The sequence below is a fragment of the Lygodium microphyllum genome, chromosome 3 (genome assembly GCF_053477565.2).
Source record: "Lygodium microphyllum isolate KBCC chromosome 3, Lygodium_microphyllum_v1.1.10, whole genome shotgun sequence".
Taxonomy (NCBI): Eukaryota; Viridiplantae; Streptophyta; class Polypodiopsida; order Schizaeales; family Lygodiaceae; genus Lygodium; species Lygodium microphyllum.
In genome coordinates, this window is record NC_141137.1 from 173,417,980 (window position 1) to 173,440,541 (window position 22,562).

Sequence of the window (22,562 nt, forward strand, 5' to 3'; positions counted from 1 at the left end):
GACTTCCTTTTTTTGAAAATATATGAAGATTGCCACGTGGAACGTGCGAGGCATTTGCTCTCGCCATAAGCAACATACCATGTGGTCTGTCTTGCATGAGAATCAGTGGGATGTATTATGTGCAGTGGAGCACAAAAGTCATGGTGAGGCAGGAAAGGTTGTGGATTGTCGTGGATTTCGTCTGTTTTATGCAGGGACACATGCTAAGCATTATTCGGGCGTGCTGATGATTGTTCATGAGAAATACCAGCCTGTTCTTGTTAAAAATGATGTGCACGGCCGCTTTCTGGTAATTGAAGTCCTATTTGAAGGCGAGATTTTATGGTTGCTGGGACTTTATGCTCCCAATGATCCTGCATCCCGACGGGATCTATGGTCGACTTTGCAGGGCTCCATGGCACTTGGCCGCAGAGGGTTTTTGATGGGAGATTTCAATATGTGTGTTGACTCTTCTCAGTCCACCTCAGGGCATTCGGTAATGGATACGCCAGAAAGCTGGGTGTGGCACTCCTTTGCTTTGCACATACTTAAGCAAGATCTTTGGTCGTGGCTTCACCCTTCTGTTTCAGGTTTTACTTTTCATTCTGCACAATATGCAACTACTTGGTCGCGGTTGGACAGAATGTATATCATGCAGGGGGATGATTTTCTTCTCGAGATGCTGGAGATGAAGGTCTTGCAGCAATATGCGTTGTCGGATCATTTTTCCCTCCAGCTTGAGATGCGGGCACAATCTGTTGCACCTTTTATGCAGTTACTGGATAAGCTCCCTTTACGCTTCAACTCCTCTTATTTGAAGCATCCAATTTTTCAGGATTATATGCAGCAACTGATTGAGAGGTTCTTATTGGACTTCGCCTCTGAGGGCTTGGCTTCGTTTGCACGCCTGCTCTCTAATGTGCAGCGGGTTGCTCGGCAGTATGGGATTCACACTGCCTCTCTTTGTCGCCGACGTCGACTTGCAGCAGAGGACTTATTGGCCTTGGTCCGTTCCTTGCTCCTGGATTCCCCAGATGATGATTTTCTGCTGTCACTGGAGCGGCGTTTGGCCCATCTTATTCAAGTCTTTAGCTTGAAATCTTATCAGCAGGCCAAGCTGCATAACTTGACTGACACATTGCAAGATAATGCCTGCCAGTCTCATAAGTTCTTTCGCGCCTTGCATGCTTCTCCGGCTCGCGAAAATATGACTTGACTTCAGGACTCGGAAGGTCGCATGGTCACTGATCCGCAAACCATTATCAATATGTGCAGAAATTATTTTATGGATCTTTTTGGTTCTTCTTCCTTGCCGTCTGGCCAGGTTACGCATGCCCGCTCGGTCTTCTATCAGCTGGTCCACCAGCAGGTTCCGTTTGATATGCAAGCCTCTTTGGAGGCGGATATTTGCGAAGAGGAGGTTATGGATGTTTTGTTGCACCTGCCTAAGGATAAAAGTCCTGGTTGGGATGGTCTCACTAATGAATTTTTTGAGCACTCAGCCACGCAGTTGGTAAAGCCTTTAGTGGTCATGTTCCAGCAGGTTTGGGAAACAGGGGTCATGCCTTCTTCATGGAAAGAAGGCCTTATCAAACTGATCCCCAAGGTCCCTTCGCCGTCAAAGCTGCAACACTGGAGACCAATTTCGTTGATGGGCGTGATGTATAAAATCTTTTCCAAAGTGCTGGCAAATCGGCTTTACAAGCACCTTCCAGCTCTTGTGCACCCCCTCCAATATGGTTTCATTAAGGGACGCAACATTTTGCACAATATCTTGAATGTGCAAATGGCTATTGATTATGCGAGGCACTCCAATCAGCAAGTGGTCTTGATTCAACTGGACCTGGAAAAGGCGTTCGACTGTGTGGACTGGTCTTTCCTTGCAGATCTTCTGTCTGCTATGGGCTTTGGGATCCACATGTCCCGATTGATCTACACCATTAGTACTGAGGCTTCTTCAAGAGTTATGCTTAATGGTGGGGTCACAGAGCCATTTCTCCTTGCACGCTCGCTCAGACAGGGCTGCCCTTTGAGTCCTCTCTTCTTTGCCTTGGCGACTCACCCGGTCCTTTCAATGTTATCCTCCATGGCGGCTTCTGCCCAGCTGGCAGGGTTATCTCTTCCTTTGGGGCAGCACTTCATTAGCCAATCTTTGGCTGATGACTCCTTTATGATTTTGCAGGCGGACAGGGATAACATTCGTAAGGCATTAGATGTTTGGACGCTCTTTGGTCAAGCTTCTGGTCTTCGCATCAATGCCTTCAAGTCAGCCATTCTCAGTTGCACGGAGCCTGATTTAGAGTCATTAGGCTGGCAGGGCCAGGTGGTTTCTCGTGGCTCGATTGTCAGGCATCTTGGATACCCATTGGGGGTGGATGTACGGCCAAAGGCCCTGCTGGAGTGGATTTCACATAAACTGGCCGCGAAGTTTATGTATTGGAAGTCGCAAGCCTGGCCGTTCCATGTCCGCCTCAAAGTGGCTCAGACAATTATGCTACCAATGCTGACGTATTTCGTGCCATTACTGCCATGGACGCCCAGTACTTTGAAGGCTCTTACTCATCCCATTCGTTTCATGCTATGGAAGAAAGATTCACTGCAGGCAGGCATTTCCTGGATTTCATGGTCACATGCATGTACCCCTAAGCGCATGGGTGGTGGAGCTATTTTGGATGCAGAAACTCATATGCTGGCTCTTCGGTGGTCTCTGTTTCGTGCCATGTGTGTGGATCATCACCCGTGGACCATCATAGCCCGTTATTTTCTTGAGGACAGCGGCCTCCGCCAGGGTAACACACGGCTTCGAGCCTCATGGTGGCATGTCCTTAATGCTGACGCTCGATTCTCCAGTCCCTCTTCCTCTTTGTTAGTGCATTTGGTCGGCTCTTGGAAAGTGGTGCTCCAAAAGGCCCGTTGGCATCCTGTAGGGGACCGTGTGCAGACAAATTCTTTTCAGCTGGAATTGTTGGCGGTATCCACATTACTTTCATGGGAAGATAAACATCAGCTCAGACCAAGATTTAATCGCATGGCCCGTTTGGGTGTGACTTCGATTGCGGATGCTACCCTTGTCACTCGCAATGTCCTTGTATCATTTCGGATTGCTAGGAGACTTTTCAGGATCCCGCGCGGATACCGTGATTTATGGGGGAAGCTTTCCTCGGAACTTCAGGGTAGGCAACCCTTTCCTGCCCTGGCTATGGATCGCCCTTGGCAGGACTGGGACCTTGCAGGCCGGTTGAGTCTGGAAAAGGCCTCTACTAATCAGGTGTATCATCTTCTCATTAAAGATCACCAATGGTTGGGTGTGAAAGTTAATGCTGTTTGGGGCCTGCGGAAATCACTGTCATGGTGGCAGGCAACGCTGATGGAGGGATGGCAGAATAAGACACCTTTCAAATGTAAGGTCTTTCTGTGGCGGGTAATGATTGGTGGTCTTCCTCTTGCCTCGGCCCTTTCCAAGCGTCGAATCTCGAATGGCACTTGCTTCTTCTGCACCACTTCGGCGGAATCGGCCCGACATCGTTTTCTTTCTTGCCCGCTCGCCAAGAATATCTAGTCACTCTTGTCACAAATCTGACACGCGGTGGTGGGGTCTTCACTGACTCCCTTCGATTGGGTTTTTGCGCGACTGAAGTATCCCACACCGCCACCGTTACATATGAAGATCTTATTCCATTTTTTCAGATACTGGGGATGCTGGCACATTTGGACCACCCGAAATGCTTTTCTCTTTGACTCGGCTTCTAATGTACCGCGACATATTGCAAGGCTTAAAGGGCTCTTGCATTGGCAGCTAGATCTCATCAGGCACTCTGACTTGCTCCCTCGGGAGGATTTGTATTCCTGGCATTTGGCAATTGCCTCTGTGTCCTTGCCATGATTGGTGTAACTTTTTAGTACCCTAGTCCGGGGATTTCCCACACGTTGGCCTACGGCCCTTGTGCCTCTTGTACTCGTGTAATCATGTAATCTTGTACTTTTTTTCGTAATTAATACAATTACCTTTTACGAAAAAAAAGAGAGAGAGATGGTACCCCATGTTGTGATATTGAGCTGCTAGTTAAATCAAGCAAATACACCTTTGATGCCTCAATGGTGGATTTTGAAGACCTTGTAGTTAGAGCATCATGTGCTTTTTTATTGTATGGGTTACTTCTACTTTCAACGAATCTCAAGTTATAGACTGGGAGCACTTGTTGGAGTTTTGTAGTTAGAGCATCATGTGCTTTCTTATTGTATGGGTTGCTTCTACTTCCAACGAATCTCAAGTTATAGACTGGGAGCACTTGTTGGAGTTTGCCAGCATAGTGTTGGGTGACTATGTCTAGCACAATTGTGAAACTTTTATTGATTAGGATAAAGATGATGTTTTGAATGCTATTGTGGATATGAAGAGTGCGTTGTGTTCTCTTCCAACAGTTTATGAAAGAGGAGTTATCCTCTTCTTTACAAGCAGGATCTTGGTGCTTTCTTGGATCCATCGGTGGTTGTAGTCAATGTTGTAGGGGATTGGGTGGATGAAATTTTTGTGGAATTGCAAGGTTTTTATGATGCTAAAATCGGCAAGTTACTGTGATGATCTCCTAGCAAGGTTGCCCTTGTTCTTTGATAGACGTTTGATCCATGTTGTGCCATGGAGACCAATGGCTGATTTCCAATGGTTGCTTCAACATGAATTCTTTGTGTGGTTGGAAGTGGAAGGCTATCCCTTTGTGTATAGGCCTCTATTGAAGGATGTTATGGTGGTTATTCGTAGTCTTGGTTCTACCTAATTTGAGGGTACAAATCATAACCATATGTGCATGTTATGGGATACTTCTTGCAAATGGCTTAACTGTTTGTGTTTGAATTGTCTTGGAATGCCCTCATTGCATTCTCGCTTGAAATGAGACACTTTTGTGGGTCCTTGTTTCTCATGTGGAAAGTTGGGGCATTTTATGGCGGAGTGTCCAAAGAAAAATGCAGCTCAAAAGCCGGGATTGCTTGAGTTATCAATAGAGATATCATGGTCGAAGGCCATGTGCGGACAAAGGTGGATAAAGAGAAACAACCCATGCAACCTTCTGGCCAACTTAAACATGGTTAGGTTGATGCTTATTCTAAAAGAGGCAAAAAGACTGATGTTGACATAGCAGCTACTATGCTTGAAAGGTGAGAAGGATCAAAGCTTGCTTGGAAGAGCTAGAGCAAGAGCAAGAAAGAGAGAGAGACCAAATGGGAACTCCAATAGTCACAATGTGTGATTGGGCCTTCCTTTATTCAAACTGTCACTAACAGAATAAAGAATAAAGTAACGGTGATGGGTGCTTGCGACGTGCAATGTGTAGTGGTTGATATTGTCAGTGTAGTAACACACGGACGGCTAGGCGGAGGCGCCTTTACCCCCAACAACCTCCCACTTAAAGGTAAATCTGTCCCAGTGAGGAGTGAAAAGAAAAAGAAAAGACAATACAATGTACACATGTATAATAAGATGCGGAAAAACATAATCTCATCCAATGCCAGGAAGGCAAAGCGCTCAATAGTGAGGCTTTTCGTGAGCAGATCTGCAGGATTTTCGTTAATGGAGATCTTGACAAGGTCAACAGACTTGTCCTCTACGACCCCACACATGAAGTGATACCTCATCTCTATGTGTTTCGTCTTTCCATGAAAGACCGGATTCTTGGCTAGCTGAATAGTACTCATAGAATCTGAATGCAGCATAGGTATAGTATCAATTCTAAGGTCATGAACCAAACGGCCCTACCATATGGCTTCCTTGCAAGCCTCAATAGTGGTAACATACTCAGTCTCAATGGTAGAGAGAGCTGTACATTTCTGAACCCCGAACATGCAAGAGACAGCACCTCCAACATAGGTGAATACATAGCCAAAAGTGAACTTTCTACTATTTGCATGTTCTGCATAATCGTAGTCTGTATACCCCACAACTCCTGTATCTTGGCTACCATAGCAAATACACATATCTGCTGTGCCTTTCAGGTATCTCGTGATACCCTTCACAGCATCCCAATGTTTCTTGCCAGGTGTAGCCATATAGCGTGCTACAATACTAACTGCAAATGCAATATCTGGACGAGTGGCTATCATGGCATACATCAAATTGCCCACGGCTGATGCATAAGGGATCTTGGCCATCTTGGCCCTCCGCTCATCTGTCTGCGGACAATCGGCCTTTGAGATCTTCACATAAGAAGGTAATGAACAGCTAATAGGCTTCATGTCTTGCATGCGGAAATGCTCAAGGACTTAATGAATATAGTCCCTCTGTGAGAGGTAGAGTAGTCCCTGATGCTTGTTGTGCTTAATGCGCATACCAAGAATGTGAGAGACTTGTCCCAAATCCTTCATCTCAAAGCTTTTCTTCAGCTGAGATTTAAGAGCATCCAGCTTATCATGAGATTTCCGTGCTATTAGCATATCATCCACATAAAATACCAAAATAAGTAATGAGTCATCACGGGCTTTCTTCGTGTAAAGACACGGATCCATAGTACTCTTGCTGTAGCCTTGTGATTGCATAAAGGCATCAAACTTATGATACCACTCCCTAGGTGCTGCTTCAAGCCATAAAGACTCTTCTTCAACTTGCACACCAGGTGCTTTCTACCAGGTTTTACAAAGCCTTCAGGCTGCTCCATGTATATCTCATCATGCAAATCTCTATGCAAGAATTCAGTCTTGACATCCATCTGATACATGTCCAAGTTAAGCTGTGCGATTAAGGCCAAAACTAAGCGTAGGGTGGTCATCTTGACCACAGGAGAAAATACTTTATCAAAGTCAACTCCATGCTCCTACTTAAAACCCTTAGTAACAAGTCTTGCCTTTCAAACTGACTTGGGGTTTCCTAGGGTACTTTTCAATTTGTACATTCATTTGTATGGCAAAGTCTTCTTGCCCTGAGGCAATGCAACCAAATCCCAAGTCATATTCTTATGTAGGGAGTCCATCGCAGACTGCATAGCCCTCTCCTAGGAGTGATTGTCACTTCTGTGCATAGCCTTATCATAGGTGAGAGGCTCTTCTGCATCTGTAACCAAGACAATGCATCGAGGTCTCAAATCGATCAGGTAGACATCTAGGTCTAGTAGACCGTCTCATTGTAGGCTCTGCTGCATGTATAGTATCCTGTTCAATACCTTGGCCATGTGTACCAATTGTTGCTGCAGGCTGTCCAAATGGCGGTGTAGGAGCAAATGGCTTCTCTTGGAATATAACCCTATGTATCTCTACCACCTTCTCAGGTTGCCTATACATCTTGTCTTCATGAAAGACTACATCATGGTTGCGGATGACTTTCCGCGCTTGCAGATCTCAGAGGCCGTAACCTATCTTGCTTGCATCTCCATAGCCAAGAAAAATACATTTGACACTCTTAGGATTCAACTTAGTCTACTTGTCCTTAGGCACATAGCAGAATGCCTCACATCCAAAGACACGTAGATGCGCATATGACGGAGGTTTTCCAGTTCATATCTCCTTTGCAACTTGGAAATCTAAACCATTGGAAGGTGATTTATTGATGATATGCACAGCTGTACTGACTGCCTCAGCCCAAAAGCTGTGTGGTAGACCTGCATAGCTAAGCATACTACGTACATGCTCTTGGATGGTTCTATTCATTCGCTTAGCCAAACCATTTTGTGGTGGAGTATAGGAGGCGGACGGTTAATACCCCTCTCGTCATATAGCTGCTTAAAGGCACGCGACACATATTCTTCCTCATTGTCAGTTCTAAGGCATTTTAGCCTATGCTCAGTCTGGTTCTCAACCAATGCAAGCCATCTTTGAAGCACAGCCAAGACATCTAACTTAAGCTTAATGAGGTAAGCCCAGACTTTACGCGAAAAATCGTCAATGAAGGTCACAAAATACTTCGCACCACCCATAGATTGATAGGGCATGGGTCCATAGACATCCGAATGTACCAATGCCAGGGGCGCACTCATACGTGTCCTACCATACTTTTTATGCGTATTCCTAGTCTATTTGCTATAAAGACAATGCTCACATGAATCAAAAAATGCATAGTCAAGGGGCGGTAAGTGTTGCAAATCAGAAAGCATTTTCATTCCCTTCAAGGATATATGGCCCAAACGGGTATGCCAAAGAGATATATGTGGGATGGAACTAACTGACAAAACATGGTCAATAGAGGACCCATTAACTATAAGAGGATAGAGGCTGCCAGCCTTGGCACCTTTAGCAAGCACAAGTCTGCCATGACTGATCTTCCAAGCAGAATCCGCAAACGAAACATGAAATCCAACATCATCAAGCTGCCTTGCAGACATAAGACTACGTGTAAGCGCAGGTACATGACGTACATCCTGTAATAGAAAAGTATTGCCAATAGAGAACTGCAGCCGTACATCCCCTATGCCAACAATAGCAGGTGACCTGTCATCACCGAAGCGAACTGAACCAGAGATAGTGCGGTAGGAGTGAAACCATTCACGGCATGGTGTAACATGAAATGAAGCACCGGAATCCAAAAGTCAACACTGTGCATACATAGAGTGAACCTCGGTCAACGGCGTAGCATCACAAAAACTAGCTGCAAGTATGTACTCCCCATCAGAGTCATTAGTCTGTATGACATTGATTTCCTTTGTTTTCACACTAGATTTTGCAGGTACCATGTTGTGATCATAGGACTTTTCTTGTACTTTGTCTTTCTCTTTCTCTTTGCACTTCTCATTGTGCAACTCATGACACTGTGGGCGGATGTGACCCTTCTTGCCACAATGATGACATGTCACATTAGCATTTCTTCCATGAGATTTGCTGTGCGACTTACCACGTGACTTAGACCTAGACTTATGTCTGTCTCTAATAGTCAAATCATACGACACACTAGAGGCATCCAAGTTCTTACGATTGATCTCTTCTTGTTGCAGAAAATCACTCTCTACATTAGGCAACTTCAAAAGAGTAGGAGGAGCACATAAGGCAGTGCGGAATACATCCCATGACTCACTCAGAGTCCCAAGTAAAAACAATGGAGTAACCTCATCATTAAAGGTAATGCCTTGCGAAGTCAAGTTCTTGAGAATAGCATGGAACTGGCTCAAATGAGCAGACATCGTCATATTCTCCTTCATGCACAGGTCCATAAGTTGCTTCAGTCAATACATCTGACTTGCTGGACTTTTCTTGTCATAGAGGTTCTTAATTTTATCCCAAAGCTGCCAAGCACTTTGTGCTTCTTGAACCACATTGTAATGCACTTATTCAGTGAGAGACAAGACAAGGGTGGACGTGCATAACTCATCAAGCTCGTCCCATTCATCATCAGTCATAGTTTCAGGCTGCTCGCCATGTATCCTTAGTGGCTTGATTTGAGATTTTTGCACGAATATCTGCCGAACTTGGCTCTTCTAATAGACATAATTCATACCATTAAGCTTAGTGATGTTGAAGATAGCGCTGTCAGTGGAAGAAAATGCCATACTGCAATCCAAAATGGTGCAGACAATTCAAAATTGCTTGCTGTTTTTTGCTGTAAACAGCCAAAATACTACCAAAATCAAGGCAAAATTACCACGAACTGATAGCTAATGATGCTGCCCACTAAGTACCATCAAAAGTACATAAAATTAGGATGATTCAGCATGAAAACTCCACGTCAGTCCATGCATAATTGCTTGCTGTAATAAATTACAGCCTGGTACAATGGGAGCAAACTGTAGGCAAAATGAATGCACCAAGTCGACCACATTGACTGTCAAAGCATAACCAGTATCAAGCGGGCATAAATTAGCAAGGGACAGTCATACGGACATCGAGCAAACACCCAAGTATGTCAAAAGAATCTGTCAGTAAGCCAGCACATCCCCTGTGTAATAGGGTAAAGTATACAAAGCATTGGCAATACCTGACACAAAGAGGTGTATGATCAGGGAGTGCAAAGCCCAAATCAACCCAAGTACATGTGTGAGGACAACGACATATTAACCATGCAACGTCCAAGTGAAGATCCCGGTCTTAAGTATCCGAATGCTCAAGTAGCATAAACTGCCTACTCAATGTTTGTCAAGCGTATTAAGACGCTCCCACTGGCACAAAAGCCGTAAATATCAAGCAAGGAAGCTCAACAAGGGCATATGATAGCACCGGTGCTAGAAGATCCAAGATCAAGCATCAATAAGACCTCATGGGCATATAGGCCGTGTAGCATCCGTACATAGCATCCATGTAGCATCTGTACATAGCATCCATAGACATCAAGTACATCCAAAGTGTAACTTTGGTAAGCCGAGAAATAGCCAAAGTAAGCTTCGAGCAATCAAATGTCAAGGCAAAGCAAGGCTCAGCATCTAATTCCAAACAATATAATGGGCATGTAATAGTGGCATAGGCCAAGCATGTCAAGACCGGTTAGACATAAGCAGAGTACATGCCATAAGTACATTAGAGATGAAGATCCAAATGCTATGCAAAGTGAGCTCAAGCTCAACCAATGATTCGAGAGCAAATCCAAGCTCTATGTCGATCCCTGAGAGTCACTACATCAATATATACATCCAAGACATAGCCCGAATGCAATAGGCATATCCAAACATAAGCAAAAGAGCTTCAGCATTGAATATTCCAGTAGCAAATAAATGTTCAAAACTGAGCAAATAGTAGCTCAATCCAAGCTCAAAACCATAGACAAACCATAGGTATACTTTTCCATATATATAGGCACCAACCGGGCATAATCGGGCATCAAATGACTCTATAGCATTAGCATAAAGTGTAATGACAGGGGGACTGCCTTGTTTTGGGTTGCCTGTGGACTGTGTAAGTAGTCAATGACAGAGAAAATTCAGCCCCAAAAGCATCTCATATCATAGGCATACATTCCCCTAGCATTCGAGACCAACCGAGCAATCAACGTCCATGCCAAAGTGGTCTAGACATAAAATGCTAATGTAGCACTGATATGGGTTGCTTGTAAATTGTGTATAACAGTCCCAAACCTGAAGTAAATCACATCAATGCTCAATGCCAAGGCTCGAGATCAAATGCTAAGCATAAATCAAGTGTATAGTGCCCAAATGAGGCTGCCAATGATTGGAATGAGCTGGAGGAGATCAAACAACAGATCACGTGTTGTAAATGATCTGGAAAAATGGCGCAAATCTGAGTGGGGTTGCTGCTTACGTTTTTGAGCTGGGCAGAGTGGTAGCAAGCTCAAGTGGGTGCCAAAGAAGGCACACAACAACCCTGAGGTGCCCCAGTAAAGCCTATGCCAAGATATGGAGTACTGGAGCTTCAATGGTGTTGCCCCCTTTGTCTTCTTAGAGCTGCAGACCTATAACCAGCATGAAACCCTGAAGCAAATGAATGAATACCTTTGTTGGAATGTCCTGAGGGTGCCCAAAGGGGTTGGATAGGTGCTCGGGAAGCCGGGGAGTGACGGGAGCTCTAGAGAGTTGGCTTTGGTTGCCGGGAAAGAGACCCAATGAGTATAGGTAATCAATGAATAGGAAGCTGAAGGAGTCACGAACCAAGTCACGAATCAATAGGAAGCTGAAGGAGTCATGAACCAAGTCAGAATGCTCGAGCAACCATGCTCTGATACCAGTTGAAAGGTGAGAAGGATCGAAGCTTGCTTGGAAGAGGTATAGCGGGAGAGCAAGAGCAAGAAAGAGAGAGAGACCAAATGGGAACTCCAATAGTCACAATGTGTGACCGAGCCTTTCTTTATTCAAACTGTTACTAAAGAATAAAGAATAAAGTGATGGTGATGGGCGCTTGCCACCTACAGTGTGCAATGGCGGGTATTGTCAATGTAGTAATACACGGGTGGCTAGGCAGAGGCGCCTTTACCCCCAATAATGCCTTCCACTTTGTAGGGCTCTTTACGTACCTATGTGCGGTGGAAAGATGGCCCATGGAGTTTTGTTTATTTTATAAATTGAGGACATTTGCTTTTTAATTGCTAGATAATATTATGAAAATTGCCATGAAAATAATATGTTATTCATTTATTTTTTTGGTGGATTTTCTTTGTTTATTAGTTGTAGGATCATGACTTGTTATACGTGGGCTTATGTGTGACATGGTTCACATTGTGCTTGGTAGATAGATGGTAGGAAACTAATGTATTTTATGTTGTGGTGAGCAAATCATTAGGCAGAGCTAGACAAATTAATATTTTTAACTAGAGCATGTCATAGTGCAGGAGTTCTATTAATTTTTGGATGCTTCAGCAGCATGGGATTATTATATTTCTGTAGATGCTTCTTAGCACAAGGTTATTGTATGCACACATTGTTTTTAATGATAGTGGCTCATAAAGATTGTCAATATCCCTAACATTCCATATACTGAATGAGGCATCAAGGCTTCTTGATGTGTCCAAGTAGAAATTACAAATAGGTCAGGTTTTATACCTCAGTTCAGCCCTCTTCAGAATATTTTTGTTAGAAACTCCATCCTAATAACTCTCAGTATTTCTGATTCAAGATTGCTTGTTTAGCCAGTAGGATAAATATATTGGATTTGGATCTTTTATGAAAACTGCGAACTATTAGTCAATCATTTGTTACCTTTGGTTGAATTATGTATTTATGAGGTGGTCTTAGTCCCTTTTTTCCCATTGTGGTTTCAATCTACTCAAAGTAAATGCATTTGGCTTTTCTTCTCTTTTTAGGTCGTTTCTGAACCTTGTGAAGCAGAAATATTGTCTCAAAAGGCAAACCATGAACGGATAGAGCCTGCCAAAGTTTACAAACAAGCAGAAGGCTCGTATTCAATGCCAATGCTTGCCTCACTTTCTTCTTGTCAGCTGTACCTTGTAAGATGGTCTTCTTCTTACATTTTTGTTTTCCTTGATGCATTTCTGTGTCATATTTCACAGATGGATATTCCGTATGCCCAAATTTGTGCACCCAAATCATGAATGGAGACACTTAGTGATACATAATGCATGGAAGTGAACTAAACAAGATATGCTACCTGCCAAATGCAATGGATTGAAATTGAACTAAATGAATTGAAATGCTAAGCATTGATTTTGATTCTTAGCCTGTTCAACATTGCCATTGGTAAGTAAGTGTTAAGAGTGATCAAATCTTCTCACACGTGGAGACATAAATGTCAAGATTTGTACTCATTTGTGGGGAACAGGGTGGAAAAGGGGGATGGAGAGTAGATGGAATGGAGGGAGGGAAAGAGAATGGGAGGCCAATTATCTCTGTTTGAAATTTTACAGGTAAAGGCGACAACTTTTCTCCTAGTCACTACTACAGTCATTAGCTTAGTTAAGAAGTATTTTTCTGATTTGGAAACAAAAATGCATCTGGAAGTATTAAGAAGACAAGCTGAAAAAGAAATACATGATGCTCATCATCGTCCTAGGCTGAGGAGGTGGCAAGGGATTTTAAATGAAGACCGAGATCTAGAGGAGACGGAGAACTTAGAAGGACAAATGCATGGGGTAAGGAGCTGATAATAATCACTAGTTGCTAATGTGATGTTTGGTTCGTTTTCACCATTTGCAATGTAAATGGAGATCTGCAATGCTATTTTTGTTTGAACATTGATGATAGCAGGTGCTTTGGGATTCTGCACGCTTTAATTTTTGGGGTCCACTCTAACATTATTTTAGTGGTTAAACTGAGCAGTGTTGTATCTTTTCATGGATCAACTTTTATGGATGTTGCCTAAAAGGAGCAATTTAGCATGACATGCTTCTGTACAGAATCTCTGAGATTCTGTGTGCAATAATTTAACTGTGAGATTGAGCAGTGTACAACCTTTTAATATATCCGTTTTTGTTGATGCTCCCTAAAACGGGCAATTTAGCATGAGAATCTACTTGGAATCTTTGTTCTGACAGGTATGCTCGAATGCCTTCAACTCTTTAGGACTGTTATCTTCAGTATGAGCACAATTAGGTGTAGTGGCTGTGGTCTCAAGATATTAACAGTGTATTATCCTGGCGGCACCAAGCCCCCTTAATGACTTGTTTCAGGGCTTTGTGTGCCTCATTTGTGTAGAGAGTCTAGTCGACATGTAAATTTTCTCATGCTAAACATGAAGAGGTTGCACTACTCCTTTTCCAGTTTCAGGAGACATGATTGTGTGATTGAGAGGTGTATGTAGAAGATGGGTTTTTTAGGAGATGGATTACAGGACTCTTCCTGTATTCAGTGGCTTCTTTTTGCACTAGGTGTATTTGACAGCTTGTTGGTCTTTCCAGGCCCTTGCAACGGACAATTGAAGATCCTTATCAAGACTTGATCTGGTCAAGAGTAAATGGAAGGGAAATAAATCAGGTGCCAAAGCAGTCTGGTTAATAGTCACTAGGGTGGGGATGACATCAAGAGAAGAGAGGATTTTGTGAGCAAGACTAGGTGAGAAAATTGACTAAAATAGAATTTGACCACACATTAGGTAAACCTTGTATGGCTCATGGACAGACAGACCCAGGAAATGAAGTAACACTTAGCAGAGCAAGACAAGATTTAAAAGAAAAAAGGTAGTATAAACACATCAAATAAAGTAACACTCAGCAGAGCAAGATAAGATTGAAAGAAAAAAGGTAGTATAAACACATATTTGATGACCAGTCTTAAGTATAGCCTCATGGCATTCCTATACATGGTGTGGACATGGATTTGGGGATGCTTGGCTTCACTACTCATGCTTCCCCCAACCGTGTGATACGCATTACTCATGCTTACCCCCAACATGACTTTCATCTATCATGTGATTGATCACCACATGGTACTTGGCTTGAATGTTAGAAGTTGTTGGATTAAGTTTCAAGAATGTACACACATAGCTTGGAGAAGAGTAAGCTTGAGAACTTACAACTCAAAAAATGTTGAGAAGTATCAATGTAGAAGATTTACAAGACTAAGCTTGCCCTAGATTGAATGGGCATACATACAAGGCCAGGGAAAAGAGACCTCCTAGTGAGGGAAAAAAGTGCATTGGCTGTCCTAAGTGTGTTGACACACATCACTACTGAAATACATAACAAAGCTCCCATGGGGAGTGATTCCGTGAAGAAGAGTTGGCCCTCATGTATAGGAAAGTGTCAAGCCCGGTGGACTATGTTCAATCCACAAAGGGGAGTAAGGCCAAGCTTTATGAAAAGCTTTGATCTTCTCACAAGGCAAAGCATTTGTGGGTTGTTCTTTGTTGGCACATAGGCAAAGTTGATTTGTCTAGTAGAGAGTCTCTTCCTAACATAATGATAATGCACCCCAACATGCTTAGTGCGAGCATGGAACAATGAATTCCATGCAATTGCCTATTCGCATTGACTTTTAGTCAAGTTGGTGATGGTAGATGGTTGTCCAAAACTTAAAATTAGCTGAAACGCATCTTAGCCAAACCCACTCAATTGTAGTTTTGAAAGCTACCATAGTCAGATTCACAACTAGAAGTGGACATAGTGGGCTACTCTTCTTGATCAAACCATGATATGCTTGAGTTGCTGAGCATGAAGCAAAAACCACTTGTGGATACATGAGTTGTTAAGCTAAAAAATATGCATTACACATTAAATCTTCATTGGCTCATTAAAATAGCCCCAAAACTCAAAGATTACCAAAGTTTTTGTTTCCATAAGCCAAAACCCTTATTTTGGGAGGATCCACATCTATGAACAAGAGGCTGCCTAGGCACTCTCCTTGTCCCTTTTTGGTAGGTTCCAGCCATCAGCCCATGCCATGTATCTAGACTTTGTAACTGCTGCGATCTCATCATCAGCATTTGGTGACTCGTTTTTGCAGTGCTTGCAGCCTGGTTGTTGTCGCTATCAGCAAGTGCACTATCTCTGTCTTTGTTGCTGACCACCCTTGAAAAGGGGCAATGAAGTGTCATATATGTGATGGGATCATACATCTATCTCCTTGGTACATGAAAATAAAGGTTGCACATCATCTTTCACAAAGATGATATCAATAGTGACCAAAATATGCTTAGTTTGTGGATGATATAATTTGTAACCTTTTCCTCCAATTTTTTGTGATGTTATAAAAGCGGCCTTCCTTCTTGGTAAGGGCAACGAATGACCCGATTTATCACAAATTATAGCAGGCAATAAATTCACAAATCTGAAAATGCACTCTTTATGATCTAATCTTGGGTAGGTGACATCTGGTTGGCCCCAACAATTGGCGCCCCTTGTGGTATTTCTTGAATTTGTATTGCTAAAGGTTGAAGAACACTGAGATATGGATTGGATTGATCTCCTTCAATCTTCGATACAATACTTGCCAAAAATGACCAGCCCCTATTGGAATCAATTTTCCCCTTGATTGTCCTACAATCCGAGCAGAATTTGGTCTTCAACATCTTGCATGCAGGTTGCAATAAACGGAGAGCAGACACATTCTTTGTCTTCAGCTGCTACACCAAATATGGGGCCTTCAATAAATGGGCATGGATCTTGAGATGGCTGAGAAACCCTAATTGCTTTAATTAAAGAAATTGCTGTAATTAGGGTTTCAGCAGCAATTTCTTTAATTGCACACCTCTTTGAGCTGGAAATGGGTGAGAATTGCTTAGGGATTGATTTTTCTGATGAGAGAGATGGCTGAGGAGAGAGAACTTCAGATTTTTGCCAGGAGAAGTGATCAAGGTCTGCTGCCACTACCCCCAAGCTCAGCTGAAAAGTTGTCCATCACTGCCAATAGTGTAATAAATGCTATTGCCCAGCCCAAATGATGTCATCAGAAGCTGAGCACCTTCTGAATGTTGTCACTTGGTCTTGGACTGCTTTCGGTCACTGGTGCAGCAGTCCTCTCCTATATCTCAGTGCCTCCTCAAGCTTCAGAGTGGCTGGAATTAGCACTAGACCCAACAGCTTTATCTCAGCCTTGCATGGAAAATTTTGCCTCTTAGAAGCCTTCTAAATGTAATTTCAAGAATTAATTAATTAATTTTAAAAGTTGAATTTATCAACAGTAATTAATCATTCCTTTGGCCCTGCTGGATAACTAGCTTGTGCCTATTCACATTTAATGTGCTTTTCCCATGGAACATTTGATTGTCCTAAACATTAATTGGCCTAGGACTAGTATTAATTATTTAATGGCGTAGACCCAAATTGAGATGAGGCACCCACAAGTATTTGTCCATCATAACTTCATACAATTTTTGCCAATGTCACCCACTATTCGCTTGAGGTACTTAGGCTGTCATTGTGACTCTACTAACTTGTACTTCACATGTGTATAGCTTAATAATGCCAAAGCTAAGCATAAAAAATTCACATCTCCATGGGCTATGGTGGACCTCTCCCTTGAAATCCTTGCAATTGGCAATGTGAACACAAGAGAAAATATTCAACTGGAGAAAGCATAGGTATCACAGTCAAAGAACATTGCTGATTATTGTTCAATATGCTACTTGCAATCGCATGCTGAAATTTCCAGCCAACATAGCTAAGTAATAACCTACCAGAAATGAATCATAACTACTGTCAAAAGTCCATGGGATGCATTCATCAATTCTAATTCAAACTTGTTCTAACCATGCAACCATAGTAAAGCCTAAACTAAGCATAAACCATGGCTGAGTTGTCTATGGCATTACTTAACACTCAAATGTCCAATAAAACTCAGCTGAACCTTGTTGATAATTGATGCAATTGTATAGTCATAGAGCCATTGTGAAAACTATATTCATGTGCATATTACCAAGTGTAGTGACTAGGACATTGAATAGTGACCTCATGGGAAACATATTGGTAGCAAACAATACCTTGGATGCATGCTGAATACATCCGAGATTCACTATAGACATGAGCTGTCCATTATTCAAGTGTAAGTATTACCTTCCCTTTGAGCATCAAACAGTGCTTTGCACCTCTTACTTCCTAATCTAAAGTCAGCTCTAGCTGAAATGCCTCTTGATAAGATGCAATAAGTGAGAGTGGTTTGCTAAGTCACCCTTTTCCATTCATTTTGACATCCATCAATGAGTAATTGTGAAATTTCCTGGAGTACCTCCTTGAAAATTTACCTCTAATCTTCCTTTCCTTATGTGCCAAAATCTGCTAGGTTACCAAGGTCTCATCTAGCTTCTCAATCTTAAGTTGAATTTCAGTAGACATCCTATGGGACATTACCACGATAAGGCAACAACAAGCTCACTTGAAAAACATTACATATCTGTCAATGTGGAGGCAATATCTGCCTATATGCCACATCTTGATCTTTTCCAATATTTGTAAGGGCACATAATAACATACATTTAGCTTTGGATACAATTGCTCTTTGCCTTTCATCTTTTTCAATCGAGTCTTTTCTAATTGCATCAATACCCAATCACCCTTTGCAATGCACATGTATGGTGGTCAACTATTTTTTTCTTTTCTTGTGACCGCTAAAGTGGTCACTTGACCTTTTGATAGGCAACATCCATGCTTTGCACTTTTGTGTCAGCCTCAAAAGTCTTGTCCTTCGTATGCAAGATTAGTGGAACTTTCTTTCCACCATCAACAACCTTAAAAGGAGCCTTGCCAGTGGAACTATTGTGATGTGGTGCTAAGGTTTCCACTGAGAAAACACAAAATGTACGTTCCTCACATCATATTTTTATCAACATATACCTGGCCTGATCATTCCTACGCACTAGCTGGATCATCAGGTGTATTCTGACTCTCATCTGTATTTTGTCACTTGTGCGAATGTATCATGTGGAGCCCGAGGTGTCTTTGAGTAGAAAATCGTCTATTGAGACAGGACCTGGTTGTGTACGCCTCTTGATCCCCTTCTTCTATTCTTGTAGACCTGTGTTTTTGTACTTTTTGGTGCCATGTGTTGTTTTCTACCCATCTTTGAATCTGCTTTGTTGGCCAGAAGGCCCTTGTAAGTATTTCGAATTAATGAAGACGAGAGAGAGAGAGAGAGAGAGAGAGAGAGAGAGAGAGAGAGAGAGAGCTAAAATATTGGTTAGAAGTTGCAGCCTTCTAGTCAGGAGACTGAGGAAGAGAGGTTGCGTCAGTCATATGCCCAGCTGGAATCTGCATATGCAAGATTCCTTGCAGACAGTGGATTGTCAAAGTCAGGGTACTGGAGAGGTGGTGTGCCACCTGCTTCAGAAGGTGACTAAATGGAAGGTCGAAGGATAAAGTTTAACCTCTCTGGAAAAGCAGGGTGGAAAATTTCTTCTGAGCAAGCTCATTCAGTTGACGTTTGTATGACCAGGGAGCTAGCAGCTTGTCAATACAGCTCTGATGAGATGATGAATCCGACTGGGGTGTGGCAGCAACTACACAGGAATATTGTGAACTCTGATAACAGTGTAAGACCATTGGAAACAAGTGTTGACAGCCCACTTTACAATGTTGGATGTTCAGCAGATTGACATCTGTTGGTGTATTATTCCCTAGTCTGATTCAGGCTGCTAGTTCTGGTGATGGTCATGGTGCTTTGGATTGGTCAAGCAATTTCTGAATTTCGGATGCTTGATACTAGGCTGTACTCAAGCTTGCCACTGTGTGGCATATGCTTATTTGTGTAAGTTCTGGACTGGATCTGTGGAGACAGAAGTGATGTATTATCTACTAGATTGATAGGTCTTTATTTGTTTTTGTATCATGTCATCGGTGATCTTTTCCCAGTATCTGTCTTGCTGTGAAGTACACATTGCATATGTCTATTTGGAGGTAAAGAAACATGCAATCAATCATAAAATGCTTTGTGAGTGCTCTCCCCTTGTTGGAAGTTTCAAGAGTGGCTATATGAAATGCGTAGTCCATCCCTATCAATGTACACAAGACCATCAAGTCAAACATGTAGGTCGCATGCAAGTGACATTGTTAAACTTGATGGATAGGCTAATCTGGTGCTCTAGCATCCTTGATTATCCGAAAACCATTGTTGAAGCTTCTCTTTTTTAATCATAGCAATGGCTTCTAGAGAAGTTGTTAGGGTAGTAACCCAAGAATCTTTACCACATACAAAGCAAAGCCCAATGTGAAATAACAAGCAATGGCAATTCTTGTCAATGTGTCCACTACAATTAAATTAAAGAAAGGCATGGTTTTGCTTTTAGATGCCCACTCAAAATGCATCAAAAGGCCAGGTCCCTAGGCTTAAAAATTTGATGTGTAATGAACTACACTTATTCAATAGTTAAGGCCAGATGTTATGAGCTACTAGGCATAACTTGCAAGGATTGAATGTAGTTTCCATGCATCTTATGAGCTACTAGGCATAACTAGTAAGGATTGAACATAGTTTCCATTCATCTTCTTTGGAAGGGATGACATGTTGAGCTAGTCTTCCTTTTGCTAGCTTGATCATTAGTTGCTAACTCTTGAAAGTCTCGAATTTAACTTCAAAGTGAGCGCGGCAAATCGAGTGTAAACAAAAATCGAGCAATTGTTTTTCATTTCAATGCATAGATAGACTTATGAATTGTAAAAACAAGCATTATTAGAACAGCTCAAGGTAAAAGTTTACGTGACAAAGATGAGTTTCTAATTAGCAAATACCATTAGGCGCAAACCTTATTGTATCATTTATCTTTTGCACTTACCTCTTTCTTTCTTTCTTTTTGGTTGGCAATTGCCCTATTTGAAAGGGGGACCAAGGGAAGGATAATGGAAGGTGGTATTTGCAATGTCTAATTCTATGTGCTACACATGCACAATGCACAATGCCACATGCAAATGCAAAGTGCACCATGTAGACATATACTTCACCCTTGCATACACTATGCACACAACACCTTGCATGCAGTGTTGTAACATGTGTACTTGCTAGGTCTTTGCTTCGTTTCTCTCTTTTTTGCTTGATAGCTGCCTTGCCCATAAGGGGGAACTGAGGGGAAGGAGGAAGGGAATATGGTACCTTGCAATGTGTACGACACTTGTGTACTCTATATGAGTTCAAAGTGCATAGTGTGTAGTGGAGATGTATACATGTGCACATGCACAACACTTGTGCATGCTACACAACACCCTCAAAGTGGACTAGACCTTCCATTGCATCTTTATCTTCCAATATTGAGCAATTTATATTAATCCACCTAGGTGCACCTACGCACAGACAATCGTGCACATGTACACGACTCTACATGTGTTGTCTCCTCATTTCTTCTCTCTCTTAATTGGTGCTCACTCTCTAGTTTAATACACACTACCCTTAGGGCGCCCCTTATACTTACATCATCCCAATGCACTAAACAATGCATTGCTGCATAGAGTAGCACACAATGCATAATGCACTATGTAGGATATACATGTGCACATGGGTATATGTACACCTCATGTCTTGCACTTGTAGTGCGTATCGGCACACACTCACCCATCCACAAGTACTACACCCTTGTCCATTAACCCATCACTTTAGTGTACAATGTACAGTGCATGATAGTGTGCACTGTGCATGGTGCATGGAGTACATGCACAATACACCACCTAGTTACGTAGACTCTTCATACTCCACCTTAGACCAACCTAGAGAAATTTATAGACCATATTTGCACGTAGAACATTGCACACAATCACCTCCGTTAACCTTAGTACATAATGCATAATGCACAATGCACATGTGCTGATCTTTCATGCACTCTTTTCACACCATCCTACATGCGATCCTTGAGAACACATTATGCATGATTGTTCTTAGTCATCACACATCACACCCGAAGTGCATGAGCACTAGATCATGTATAATTCAGTGCACACATTTGACTTAGAAGATTTTTTGCTAGTTGTGCACATCATCTTTTGTAACTAGGTTAACACAGAGAGCTCATCCCCACACCATGCACCTCACAATAGTCGTGCAATTCACAAAAAGGATACACACCATCATACCACATGTACACACATACTTGGCCAAGGAAATTAGACAAAACAAATAATTAAAAAACATGAATGGAAGAGAAACTACATGAAACATAACATAATTGGGAAGGGTGAAAGAACACGAACACAAAACTAATCTAGAAAATCAATTGGAACACTAAAAACTCAATAAAATAATTTCTTTTCAAATATCTGAAACATCATCAAAACAAAAATCATTGCCTCAGGATCCTCGCAAGATCCATTATCGGGTCTCATACAACAATGCTTGTTTGATTGCATTGATATGCCACAGGTAGGCACACACATAGCTTAGACTCTCTTGATAGGAATGGGGAATACTCCAAGAAACAAGGATCAAGCAAAAATCCCATTAATTCCCAAATAGCTCGACAAATACCATACTAAAGAGGATCCTTACAACTTTGTGGAATAGTTCAAACAAGTTTGCGAGATGATGAACAAGCAAACACGTGTGTTGACCATGCCTCAGAAAGGAGCGAACTTGGTTCATTGAACTTGATGCCGTTCAGAAAGCCTTATTCATACTACTGAAGGATTTGTTTATCAAATGTTTCACAAAGGTCAGCTAAGGCGATTGATGAGCATTGAGCAACAAGAGAAAGAGAGCATGTGGGGCTATATATCGATATTTATGTTCGAGCATATCATGGTTGTTGAGAGACCTTATGTCAAGGCGATAACCAAGGATTTGATTAAGGGTATTCAAGATGAAAGAATTTATGAAACCATGGTAGGTAAGTTGGGTCTTAACCGCTCTAGCATCAATAACGTGCTT

General features: G+C 42.2%; 1 protein-coding gene across 4 annotated transcripts in view; it reads left to right on the forward strand.

Moving 5' to 3' along the window:
- LOC148039195 (uncharacterized) overlaps positions 1-19,504 on the forward strand; it is a 74,167-nt gene extending 54,663 nt beyond the window's left edge. For 3 of the 4 annotated variants that reach the window (XM_087675095.1, XM_087675093.1, XM_087675096.1), the window contains exons 4-6: positions 12,635-12,778; positions 13,196-13,420; positions 18,901-19,504. In XM_087675095.1, the coding sequence (XP_087531221.1) occupies positions 12,635-12,778; positions 13,196-13,420; positions 18,901-19,056 (525 nt within the window). In that variant the 3' untranslated portion in view covers positions 19,057-19,504. The remainder of the gene's footprint in view (positions 1-12,634; positions 12,779-13,195; positions 13,421-18,900) is intronic. The other variant, XM_087675094.1, reaches the window with a different exon arrangement.
- The last annotated feature ends 3,058 nt before the right edge of the window (positions 19,505-22,562 follow it).